The sequence below is a fragment of the Ranitomeya imitator genome, chromosome 5 (assembly GCF_032444005.1).
Source record: "Ranitomeya imitator isolate aRanImi1 chromosome 5, aRanImi1.pri, whole genome shotgun sequence".
Classification (NCBI taxonomy): Eukaryota; Metazoa; Chordata; class Amphibia; order Anura; family Dendrobatidae; genus Ranitomeya; species Ranitomeya imitator.
Genome location: NC_091286.1, coordinates 258,826,834 through 258,839,543, shown reverse-complemented (window position 1 = coordinate 258,839,543; position 12,710 = coordinate 258,826,834). Strand labels below are relative to the sequence as shown.

The following is a 12,710-nucleotide window of genomic DNA, read 5'->3' as shown; positions in this document are numbered from 1 at the left end:
GTGTTAGATGTAGAGATTCCTCTGGATCCTGTGACTTTTTTGCTTAATGTTCCCCCCGTGCCCATGACAAAGGGCCCTGCCAGGCTGCTCCTCCATATCCTAACATTGGCGAAGTGTCTATTAGCCTCATACTGGAAGAAATCATCATTCTCCCACTATGAAAAAACTCCAGATGAAGATTAAAGAAATGAGACGTATGGAGAATCTTACGTCCTGTATTAATAATCAACTTGATTTGTTCAATCGCATCTGGGCTCCATGGGATGACTATGTAACTAAGCTAACCAACTGATGTTACGTGCCTTTTTTCTTTCTTTCTGTGTCTTTTCCCCTCCCTGACTTTTTCCCTATCCCTTCCCTGTACCCCACCTACTCTTAGATGATGCATTAGATGTTTGCCCTAATTTTAGTAGGAGCAGCAATGCTGCGCAGTGTGCCACTGGAAGAAACATCTAAAATGTTTTGCATTCTTTTGCATAATTTTGGTACAACTATACTTATTTTTATAATGTTACTTGTACGAGAAAAAGGAAAATAAAAAATAAACAGTTAAAAAAAAAAAGAGCCGAAGATATATGACTTTTATGGTGAATTTTGATGTTAATTTAATGGCGGATTTCACATTCATTAAAGGGAACCTGTCACCCCCAAAATCGAAGGTGAGCTAAGCCCACCAGCATCAGGGGCTTATCTACAGCATTCTGTAATGCTGTAGATAAGCCCCCGATGTAACCTGAAAGATGAGAAAAAGAAGTTAGATTATACTCAGCCAGGGCCTCCCATCTTCTTACGATGATGTCCTCTTCTTGTATTCACGCTGCGGCTCCGGCACAGGCGTACTTTGTCTGCCCTGTTGCCAGGCCTCTCTGACCTTTCCTGGCACCTGCGCACTGCAGCACTTTGCTCTGCCCTCAACAGGGCAGACAAAGTACGCCTGCGCCGGAGCCGCAGCGTGACTCCAAGAAGAGGACATCATCGTAAGAAGATGGGAGGCCCCGGACCGCGACGCCTATTGGACAGGACCGCAGCGGGACCGCCCCTGGGTGAGTATAATCTAACCTCTTTTTCTCATCTTTCAGGATACATTGGGGGCTTATCTACAGCATTACAGAATGCTGTAGATAAGCCCCTGATGCCGGTGGGCTTAGCTCACCTTCGATTTTGGGGGTGACAGGTTCCCTTTAATTGTCAACAGGTGTAATCCTTTCCAAGAATCTGCAACAGATAGGGCATATTACAAAAAATGCTAGAATAGAGAAAGCAGTCATTGGGTATGTCATAAAAAACTCATTAACTTGCAATAAAGTTACTGATTCCACAGACAAAATTTACAGCTTTTGCATGCTTTAGTATTTGTCATGAACACCCTCTGTATACCAGTTTTGTGTTATGAGGAACTGACACTAGACAGATCTGTGATTTTCTTTTGTCATAATTTCTTCAGCATTTTACTCAAAATGATATTTTTGTGCAACCATGTAAATGTGTCACTTCTGACAAATTACTGATTGTATCAGAATGCTTACTTCTTTACAGATCTCTTGGATACCCAGCCACTGCAGGAAACAGATGAGGAACTGGCGGCTGACATTGACTTTACAGAAATAATATCCGAGGAAGAGAAAGAAGAGCTGAAGAATGAACTCTCTAAGGTAGACTTCACTTTACACTTTCATTTTTATTAGTATCTTGGAATAGAAAATAATACAATACTTTGGACCACAAATACTGTATGTAACATAATACAGTTTTTCCAAATAATGATTAATTTTTATTTGTGGACAAAATCTATTCGCTAAACTTTTTAATAACTAGTATATACTTGAATAATTACTGCACTAAGCGCTAACAGTCATGGAGTCTCTGTGCATTCTCAAATCAAACATTATTTCACAACCGTGAGAATTAAACAATGCATAAGCAAAATATAAACAATTATTAGTTTTCACGGATCGTTAGCCTCAAAATACATAAAGATACCCAACTTCTTTGAGTACATTTCATCTAACGAACATCATCTTACAAAACATTCCAAGGATGTCTGCTGTTAAAATTGTCATTACATGATTTTGTAAAGTATAGGTTATAATAGCTATATTGATCATGTTCTTTATCACTTGCTATATAGTCAAAAAATTTAATCATATTTCCAGTAGATCTGCAATACCGTTTTTTTTACTTCATTTTAATTGATGTGTAAAAAAAAATCTCATGTACCCTATAGACTGTGAGCCCTCGCGGGCAGGGTCCTCTCTTCTTTTGTACTTGTGTGTGCCTTGTATTGGTCATGTTTATTGTACTTGTCTTTGCATGACCCTTTTCACATGTAAAGTGCCATGGAATAAATGGTGCTATGGGACCAGCATCTGGCTCAAGCTGATACTGTGCGGCTGGTTACTGCTGTCCTTCCAGGCTCAGCCATCGTAACCAGTACTGATCAGCGGCGAGCGGGCGCTCCTGGGACTAAGTCCTGCTTTTCTTCTTCTGAGCATGCCCAAAGGATGACCTCCCATTGGAGGCCGGGGGTCACATGTTCAGGTCCTGTAGCAGCTCCTATTGGACCACTAGGAAGGTCCTGGAGAGCTTCCACTATAAAAGGTTCACATGGCCGCAGTGTCATGCGCTAGTATAAACCTGTTATTGTGTGTGTGGATGTATGCCTGTTCTTTTGATTGCTCCTTAATCATACCCATTCCTAGTGATGTTGAATGCTCGTGAATGTTTGAGCTACCTAGCATCTGACAGTGCTATCCTAGACACAAAAGTACGATCCTACTGTGTCAAACCAGCAGCGACTGCCAGTGGTGCGCCGTGCGCAATCAGTGCGCTTTCCTAGCCCTAGTTAGGGTCGTTAGTGGTGTCCACCAGAGCGGCGCTGAACGCACTCTGTGCGGTAATCTTTAATCAGTCCTGACAAGCGGTCAGTGTAGGGTGGGAACTCCTGCTTGATCTCTGCATCTTACTCAGGGCGTCCTCAGGCACGGGCTCAAAAGCCACCGAGAGTCAGAGCGAGATCATTCACCAGCATAGTGGGGGTGAGCTTCAGGGATCCCACTAGCGTCCATCTGCTGCACCCTGTGACTGCTAACAGGGCACAGCATTTCCTTTGTTTCCCTGCGACGCAACAGAGTTCGCATCAATTCATACCGGGTGACGGAACCCGTGTTTATTCTGGCGTAGTATTGCCATATAGTGCCATCATTACCTAGCAGCAGGTTCCATCTCTGCACGGTGGACCCCGTGCTGCAAATGCACCTTTTATCATCTTTATATTTATTCGGTGCGTCCCACCACCCCGAACAATTATTTACTTTTTTTTGTATCAGGATGCAGGTCTGTTTAGCAACTTAAACTAGTTCTGTTTCTCCTTTGTACTTTTCAAGTAGTCCTAAGCAGCAATCCTAGCAACCTTCTATATAACGCCTTTAAACAGACATGTCCTGATCTGGACATCCAGCAGTTTCGTGACCTGAACAGTGCTGTCTGTGCATCACTTTGCTCTCATCACATTGTTGGATCACATACTATTATGTCTCTAAAGCAGTTTAAATTTAAACTATACTCTAAATTACGGTATATTGTGATGCTAGTCACTACCTAATGTAATGCTAGTCACTTCTCATGGACTTTCCGTGAGGCAGGATAATAAAGATGTCAGTACCAAAAAGGTTCATAATAGACAAAGGGAAAAGACAAAAGCATAGTCAGGTAACGGTCTGAGTTCAGATTGTCAGGAAGTTAGAAGACCAAGACAAAGGGGTAAGTAAAAAAGGAAGGTCAACGGTAAATCCAAAGTCGGCAACGGAGATCAGAATACAAATCAGATCACAGAGCAAGCACGCTCATAGTTGAGCAATGTTACAATTGCCAGAATCCTAAATAGCTCTTTACTTACCCAGAATGGATGACACATGGAGATCTTGCAGACCCAGCCAGATAGGACAGCTGAACTGTCATTCACAATACTCACACCTCTTGCCTCAGATTGGGCTTTAGAGCTGTCATTCACAATCTTGACAGCTCAGGGAGTCCTCAATCCCATAGGGTGGCAGACTTGACCTTCACAGCGTCCATAGGAGACAGTGAGTGGTGGAATCGTGACATATGTTATCAGTAATAAGATGGTGCCCTCACCTGTACAACATATCTGAGCCGCATAAATCTGATACTGACATAAGGTTTACACAAAAAAACTAACAAGTTCAAATAATTGCCCCCCCCCCCATGTTGGCAAGATGTATGGACTCTTGTAGCAGTCTAAATCCTATAAGGACATAAGTGTTCCACCTCACACCACCATTATATAGTAATGTCCCCCATCCTTGGCCCCTTCCAGATAAATATGTCCCCAATCCCGGGCCTCTTCCTGGTATATATATCCCCCCACAAGGGCCCATCCTGATATATATGGCTTCCATCCTAGTATACATGTCCTGTATCCTGGGCACCTTCCTGGTATATATGTCCTTCATTGGGGGCCCATCCTGGAATATATGTTTCTCATCCATTTATGTATGACTCCCATCCTGTTATATATGTCTTCTATCCTGGGCCCATCCTGGTATATATATTTCCTATCATGGGCCCATCCTGGTATATATGTCTCCTATCCTAGCCCCATCCTCGTATATATGTCTCCCAATCTGGGACCCTTTCTAGTATACCGTATATACTCGAGTATAAGCCGAGATTTTCAGCCCAAATTTTTGGGCTGAAAGTGCCCCTCTTGGCTTATACTCGAGTCACGGTAGCGGTGGGGTCGGCGGGTGAGGGGGTGAGGGCGCTGAGGAATTCTTACCTAGTCCCAGCGATCCTGACGCTCCCCCTGCCGTCCCACGGTGTTCTGTGCTGCAGCTTCTTCCCCTCTTCAGCGGTCACGTGGGACCGCTCATTAAAGAAATGAATAGGCGGCTCCACCTCCCATAGGGGTGGAGCCGCCTATTCATTTCTCTAATCAGCGGTGCCGGTGACCGCTGACAGGAAGAGGCTGCAGCACAGAAGACGGGGAGGAAGGCGGGGAGCGCCAGGATCGCTAGGACTAGGTAAGTATGGCATATTTACCTGTCCACGTTCCAGCCGCCGGGCGCCGCTCCATCTTCCCGGCGTCTGCGCTCTGACTGTTCAGGCAGAGGGCGCGATGACGCATATAGTGTGCGCGGCGCCCTCTGCCTGATCAGTCAGAGCAGAGACGCCGGGAAGATGGAGGCGCCGGGACCGGACGCCGGGAGCTGCAATCAAGAAAGGTGAGTATGTGTTTTTGTTTTTTTTCTTGCAGCAGCAGCGGCACAGATTTATGTGGAGCATCTATGGCGCAGTGTGAACGGTGCAGAGCAATATATGGGGCATCTGTGCAGCATCTATGGGGCAATATGAACGGTGCAGAGCACTGTATGGGGCATCTGTGCAGCATCTATGGGGCAATTTGAACGGTGCAGAGTACTGTATGGGGCATCTGTGCAGCATCTATGGGGCAATATGAACGGTGCAGAGCACTGTATGGGGCATCTGTGCAGCATCTATGGGGCAATATGAACGGTGCAGAGCACTGTATGGGGCACAGATATTGGGCAAAAATGAACGGTGCAGAGCATATATGGGGCACAGATATGGGGCAATATGAACGGTGCAGAGCACTATATGGCACAGCTATGGGGAAATAATGATCTATTTTTATTTTTGAAATTCACCAGTAAATGCTGCATTTCCACCCTAGGCTTATACTCGAGTCAATAAGTTTTCCCAGTTTTTTGTGGCAAAATTAGGGGGGTCGGCTTATACTCGGGTCGGCTTATACTCGAGTATATACGGTATATGTCTTCCATCTTGGTATATATGTTGCCCATCCTGGTATATACAGGTGGTTCTCACAAAATTAGAATATCAGCAAAAATTTAATTTATTTCAGTTCTTCATCTACCTCTTGACACTACCCCATAGATTCTCTGTGGGGTTAAGGTCAGGCGAGTTTGCTGGCCAATCAAGCACAGTGATACTGTTGTTTTTAAACCAGGTATTGGTACTTTTGGCAGTGTGGACAGGTGCCAAGTCCTGCTGGAAAATGAAATTTCTATCTCCAAAAAGCTTGTTGGCAGAGAGAGGCATGAAGTGCTCTAAAATTTCCTGGTAGACTGCTGCACTGTCTTTGGTCTTGATAAAATACAGTGGACCTAGACCAGCAGATGACATAGCTCTCAAACCATCACTCATTGTGGAAACTTCACATTAGACCTCAAGCAGTCTGGATTGTGTGCCTCTCCACTCTTCCTCCAGACTCTGGGACCTTGATTTTCAAATGAAATGCAAAATGTACTTTCATTTGAAAAAAAGACCTTGGACCACTGAGCAACAGTCCAGTTCTTTTTCTCCTTGGCCCAGGTAAGACACTTCTGGTGTTGTCTATTGGTCATGAGTGGTTTGACACAAGGAATGCAACACTTGTAGCCTGTGTCCTGGATACGTCTGTGTGTGATGGCTCTTGTAGCAATGACTCCAGTAACAGTCCACTCCTTGTGAATCTGTCCCAAATTTTTGAATTGCCTTTTCTTAACAATCCTTTCAAGGCTGCGGTTATCCCGGTTGCTTGTGCACCTTTTTCTACCACACTTTTTCCTTCCACTCAACTTTCCATTAATATGCTTAGATACAGCACTCTGTGAACAGCCAGCTTCTTTAGCAATGACTTTTGTGGCTTACCCTCCTTGTGGAGTGTGTCAATGACTGCCTTCTAAACATTTGTCAGGTCAGCAGTCTTCCCCATGATTGTGGAGCCTACTGAAACAGACTAAGGGACCTTTTAAACACTTAGGCTATGTGCACACGTTGCGGTTTTTACCGCGGAACCGCAGCGATTTTGATGCTGCGGGTCCGCAGCAGTTTCCATTGCGTTTACAGTAAACATGTAAACCTATGGGAAACTGCAAACCGCTGTGCACATGCTGCGGGAAAAACCACGCAGAAACGCAGCGATTTACAATCCGCAGCATGTCACTTCTTTTGTGTAGAATCGCAGCGATTCTGCACACATAGAAATGCATTGATCCGCTTACTTCCCGCATGGGGCTATTCCCACCATGCGGGAAGTAAGCGGATAATGTGCGGTTGCTACCCGTGGTGGAGGAGAGGAGACTCTCCTCCAGGCCCTGGGAACCATATTTGTGTAAAAAAAAAAAGAATTAAAATAAAAAATAATGATATACTCACCTCTCAGTGCTGCACGCGGCCGTTCCATCTTTGGAACCCGGACCGCCGCGTGCAGCCCCGAGGAGATCGGGACGTCAGAGGGTGAGTATAACCATTTTTTTTATTATTTTTAACATTACTATTGATGCTGCATATGCAACATCAATAGTATAACAAGTGCAGGAGTAAAACCCGCAGGAGTAAAACCCGCAGCGGAAACCGCAAGACAAGCCGTGATAAATCTGCAGGGATAACCGCAGCGGTTTTGCCCTGCAGATTTATCAAATCCGCTGCGGGAGAACCCGCAGGGACCCTTCCTACATGTGCACATAGCCTTAGAAAGCCTTTGCAGGTGTTTTTGTTAATTATTCTAATTTACTGAGATAATGACTTTTGGGTTTTCATTGGCTGTAAGCCATAATCATCAACATAAACAGAAATAAACACTTGAAATAGATCACTCTGTTTGTAATGACTCTATATAATGTATGAGTTTCACTTTTTGCATTGAAGAACTGAAATAAATTAACTTTTTGATGATATTCTAATTTTGTGAGAAGTGCTGGTATTTCTTCCATCCTGACATATAAGTCCCTCATCCTGGTATATACTGTATGTCTCTTATCTGGGCTCATTTTCATATATACGTCTCCCATCTTGGTAGAAATGTCCCCCGTTCTGCCACTGCTCTTTAATGCATAAAAAAATAAACAAGTCTACTCACCTTCCTTCCGCTCCCCCACTGCACAGTATCCTGTTCTTAAGCCAGCAGCTGAAATCTGTGTGCAAGCGACAAGCAGCGCATGATGTCACTGCCATGTGCAGCATGTGACTGGCTTTTCGATGTCAGCTGCCGGTCGCTGATTGGCTGGCGGCGTGTATTGCAGCACTGGGCCTGGACGGTCTCTGCTTTGCAATATATTTTAGCTGAATGTGCGTTCTCAGATGCACATCCAGCTGAACAATGCATTGGCATTGGCGGGCCTCCCTTCTGTATGACCACAGTCACGGTCGTGACCTCTACGACCGCGATCATTACGCCCGATTTCATATATTCTCTTATACAACAGAGGTACCTATGCATGTTTTAGGGCTGAGTTGTGATTGTGGCCTCTGCTTCATGGAGTAATAAATAATAGATGTTCTCAAGTGAGCAAAGGCTTTATTTTCTATTGTTGATATGGTGAAGATGCATTAGAGAACTCTAGCAACAATGATAAGTAGAGGAGGTACTGTCAGAGATGTATAATTATTATCAGCATCCCCAAATTGACACTTTCTGCTAATAACTCTTGAATGCTAATTTGTTTCTTTTATGTTTGACACGTTTTTTCCAACTTCTATGTTTGTATAGCTAGAAGATGAAATTGTAACTCTACGTCAAGTATTAGCTGCCAAAGAGAAGCACCTGGCAGAGATAAAGCATAAACTGGGAGTCAGCATGATGAATGAGCTGAAGCAGAACTTTAGTCGCAGCTGGCACGATGTGCAGACCCATTCTGCGTAAGTGTCTATCTCTTAAACTATTCATTATATGACCTCAATGAGTGTAATTGTCCCATTTGTTCATTACAGTCCTAGTTATCGTTATATAAATTTGTGTCAATTACTGAGTTTTTGTCACGATTTTACTCCTCAGTGTGTGTGGGATGCAGTAACTGATGGCTCAGCCGTCCAGTCTGGTACAGGGGCGTGCTGAAGCTCTCAGTACTATGATTGACAGCTCAGTATCCAGTCAGGTGCAGGGTCATGTTGAGCTGTCTGTGTTTTGATTTAAAGCTCGGCCATCCATTCTCAAATTGGGAGGTGCTGGCTGTCTCCAGGTGTTCTTTGTCCCAAGTGATTGCTCTGCTAATTAGCTGGGCTTTTAGTCCCAGACCTCTGCCAGACATACATTCAGCTCTGTGTGTTTTTTCTCTCTTTTCCTTGTCATAGTTATTAAGGTTGAAGGAAGACTTTAGGTCCATCTAGTTCAACCCATAGCCTAACCTAACATGCCCTAACATGTTGATCCAGAGGAAGGCAAAAAATACCCATGTAGTAAGCTCCACTTTGGGGAAAAAAATTCCTTCCCGACTCCACATACGGCAATCAGACTAGTTTCAAGATCAACACCCTATCAAGGAATCTAGTAAATATACCCTGCAACATTATACTTTTCAAGAAAGGTATCCAATCCCCTCTTACATGTAAGTAATAAATCACTCATTACAACATCATAAGGCAGAGAGTTCCATAGTCTCACTGTTCATACAGTAAAGAACCCACGTCTGTTATTATGCCTAAACCTTCTTTCCTCCAGACGTAGAGGATGCCCCCTTGTCCCTGTCTCAGGTCTATGATTAAAAAGATCGTCAGAAAGGTCTTTGTACTGTCCCCTCATATACATTAAAATAAGATCACCCCTTAGTCTTCATTTTTCCAAACTAAATAGCCCCAAGTGTAATAACCTATCTTGGTATTGCAGACACCCCAGTCCTCTAATAACCTTGGTCGCTCTTCTCTGCTCCCGCTCTAGTTCAGTTATGTCTTTCTTATACGCCGGAGACCAGAACTGTGCACAGTATTCTAAGTTAAATACACACCACCACTTCCATCAAGTGTAGGAAAGATGATAAATGCAAAAATAAAACATAATAGATTTTATTGAATATATTTAAAAATAGGTTAAAAATACCTAATCAAGCTACTGGAGTCACAAAAAGAAGAACACATAGGAGACAGGGCCTATATACAATATCATAAATAATATTACAGGTATGACCAGAAAGTAAATTGATGTAAAAAAAAAGAGATCATAAAGCACATATATACACCTCTGTATGAAATGAAATGCCCTCTGTGCAATCAATCGCTGGGTAAAATAGCACCCCGCCAAATATTGAAGAAAAAATGCCTAATGCGTAGTGCAGACAAAAAGGGAGGGGCATACATACATATAAGGTATCATAATTTAAATGTCAGAATGACAAGACAAATCTCCAAAACTCAGTAATAACAAAATAATATAGTAAGTCCTCTGCATAAGTGGGTCATAAATAGAGCGCAAACTAAAAATGATGATAGACTACTGCATGCTTTGCAAAGTGCTTTATGCTAAGTGTTAGGTGCTTAGTGCAATGAAAGTTAAGTAGCCACAAATGTGTGCTGAAGAAATAATGCAGATGCCCGTAACAAAATGTAGAGAGTGCGTCCTGAACTCACTAATGACCGCAGATGGTACAACTAAAAGGAGGACTATAACACTATAGGAGAGAAATGTATCGTCATACCTGAGTGTAAAAGAAGGAGAGAGGTCCCGGTCGGCTATGTGCTCTCACCCCGACAGTGCCGTTTCGCTAATGCTTCCTCTATGGGGGAATAACAGTGTTCTAAGTGTTGTCAAAATAGTGACTTGAATAGAGGTCAAATAATGTTCTCCTCATGTGCATCTATGCCTCTTTTAATGCATCCCATTATTTTATTTGCCTTTGTAGCAGCTGCCTGACACTGGCCACTGAACATGAGTTTGTCATCCACCCATAAACCCAGTTTTTTTCATTGACGGTTTTGCCCAGAGTTTTAGAATTAAGCGCATAGTTATACATCTTATTACTTCTACCCAAGTGCATGACCTTACATTTATCCCTATTAAAGCCCATTTGCCATTTATCAGCCCAAGCTTCTAGTTTACATAAATTATCCTGTAATATAAAATTGTCCTCCACTGTATTGATTACCCTGCAGAGTTTAGTGTCATCTGCAAATATTGAAATTTTGCTCTGAATGCCCCCTACAAGGTCATTAATAAATATGTTAAAAAGAAGAGGGCCCAATACTGACCCCTGTGGTACCCAACTGCTAACCGCGACCCAGTCCGAGTGTGCTCCATTAATAACCACCCTTTGTTTCCTATCCCTGAGCCAGCTCTTAACCCACTTACACATATTTTCCCCTATCCCCATTATTCTCATTTTATGTATCAACCTTTTGTGTGGCACCGTATCAAAAGCTTTTGAAAAGTCCATATACACTACGTCCACTGGGTTCCCTTGGTCCAGTCCGGAACTTACCTCTTCATAGAAGCTGATCAGATTAGTCTGACATGAACAGTCCCTAGTAAACCCGTGCTGATACTGGGTCATGAAGTTATTCCTCTTCAGATACTCCAGTATAGCATCCCTTAGAATGCCCTCCAGGATTTTACCCACAGTAGAGGTTAAGCTTACTAGCCTATAATTACCGAGTTCAGTTTTTGTCCCCTTTTTGAATATTGGCACCACATTTGCTATACGCCAGTCCTGTGGTACAGACCCTGTTATTATGGAGTCTTTAAAGATTAAAAATAATGGTCTATCAATGACTGTACTTAATTCCTGCAGTACTCGGGGGTGTATCCCATCTGTGCCCGGTGATTTGTCAATTTTAGTGATTTTTAGACGCCAACGTACTTCCTGCTGGGATAAGCAGGTGATGTTTAATGGGGAATTTTTATCACTAGTCATTTTGTCTGCCATGGGATTTTCTTGTGTAAATACTGATGAAAAAAAGTAATTTAGCATATTGGCTTTTTCCTCATCCTCATCCACTATTTCACCCAGACTATTTTTAAGGGGGCCAACACTATCATTTTTTAGTTTCTTACTATTTACAGTACAGACCAAAAGTTTGGACACACCTTCTCATTTATAGATCAAAACTATGAATTAACACATGTGGAATTATATACTTAACAAAAAAGTGTGAAACAACTGAAAATATGTCTTGTATTCTAGGTTCTTCAAAGTAGCCACCTTTTGCTTGGATGACTGCTTTGCACACTCTTGGCATTCTCTTGATGAGCTTCAAGAAGTAGTCACCGGGAATGTTTTTCACTTCACAGGTGTGCCCTGTCAGGTTTAATAAGTGGGATTTCTTGCCTTATGAATGTGATTGAGACCATCAGTTGTGTTGTGCAGAAGTCTGGTGGATACACAGCTGATAGTCCTACTGAATAGACTGTTAGAATTTGTATTATGGCAAGAAAAAAGCAGCTAAGTAAAGAAAAACGAGTGGCCATCATTACTTTAAGAAATGAAGGTCAGTCAGTCCGAAAAATGGGGCAAACTTTGAAAGTGTCCCCAAGTGCAGTGGCAAAAACCATTAAGCGCTACAAAGAAACTGGCTCATATGAGGACCACCCCAGGAAAGGAAGACCAAGAGTCACCTCTGCTTCTGAGGATAAATTTATCCGAGTCACCAGCCTCAGAAATCACAGGTTAACAGCAGCTCAGATTAGAGACCAGGTCAATGCCACACAGAGTTCTAGCAGCAGACACATCTCTACAACAACTGTTAAGAAGAGACTTTTTGCAGCAGGCTTTCATGGTAAAATAGCTGCTAGGAAACCACTTCTAAGGACAGGCAACAAGGAGAAGAGACTTGTTTGGACTAAAGAACACAAGGAATGGACATTAGACCAATGGAAATCTGTGCTTTGGTCTGATGAGTCCAAATTTGAGATCTTTGGTTCCAACCACCGTGTCTTTGTGCGACGCAGAAAAGGTGAATGG

The 12,710-nt window shown here is 43.0% G+C and overlaps 1 protein-coding gene across 2 annotated transcripts in view; it reads left to right on the top strand.

The window, feature by feature from the left end:
- TPD52L1 (TPD52 like 1) overlaps positions 1-12,710 on the top strand; it is a 142,089-nt gene that overhangs the window by 60,491 nt on the left and 68,888 nt on the right. For both annotated transcript variants that reach the window (XM_069726096.1, XM_069726095.1), the window contains exons 2-3: positions 1,537-1,652; positions 8,534-8,682. In XM_069726096.1, coding sequence (XP_069582197.1) covers positions 1,537-1,652; positions 8,534-8,682 — 265 coding nt within the window. The remainder of the gene's footprint in view (positions 1-1,536; positions 1,653-8,533; positions 8,683-12,710) is intronic.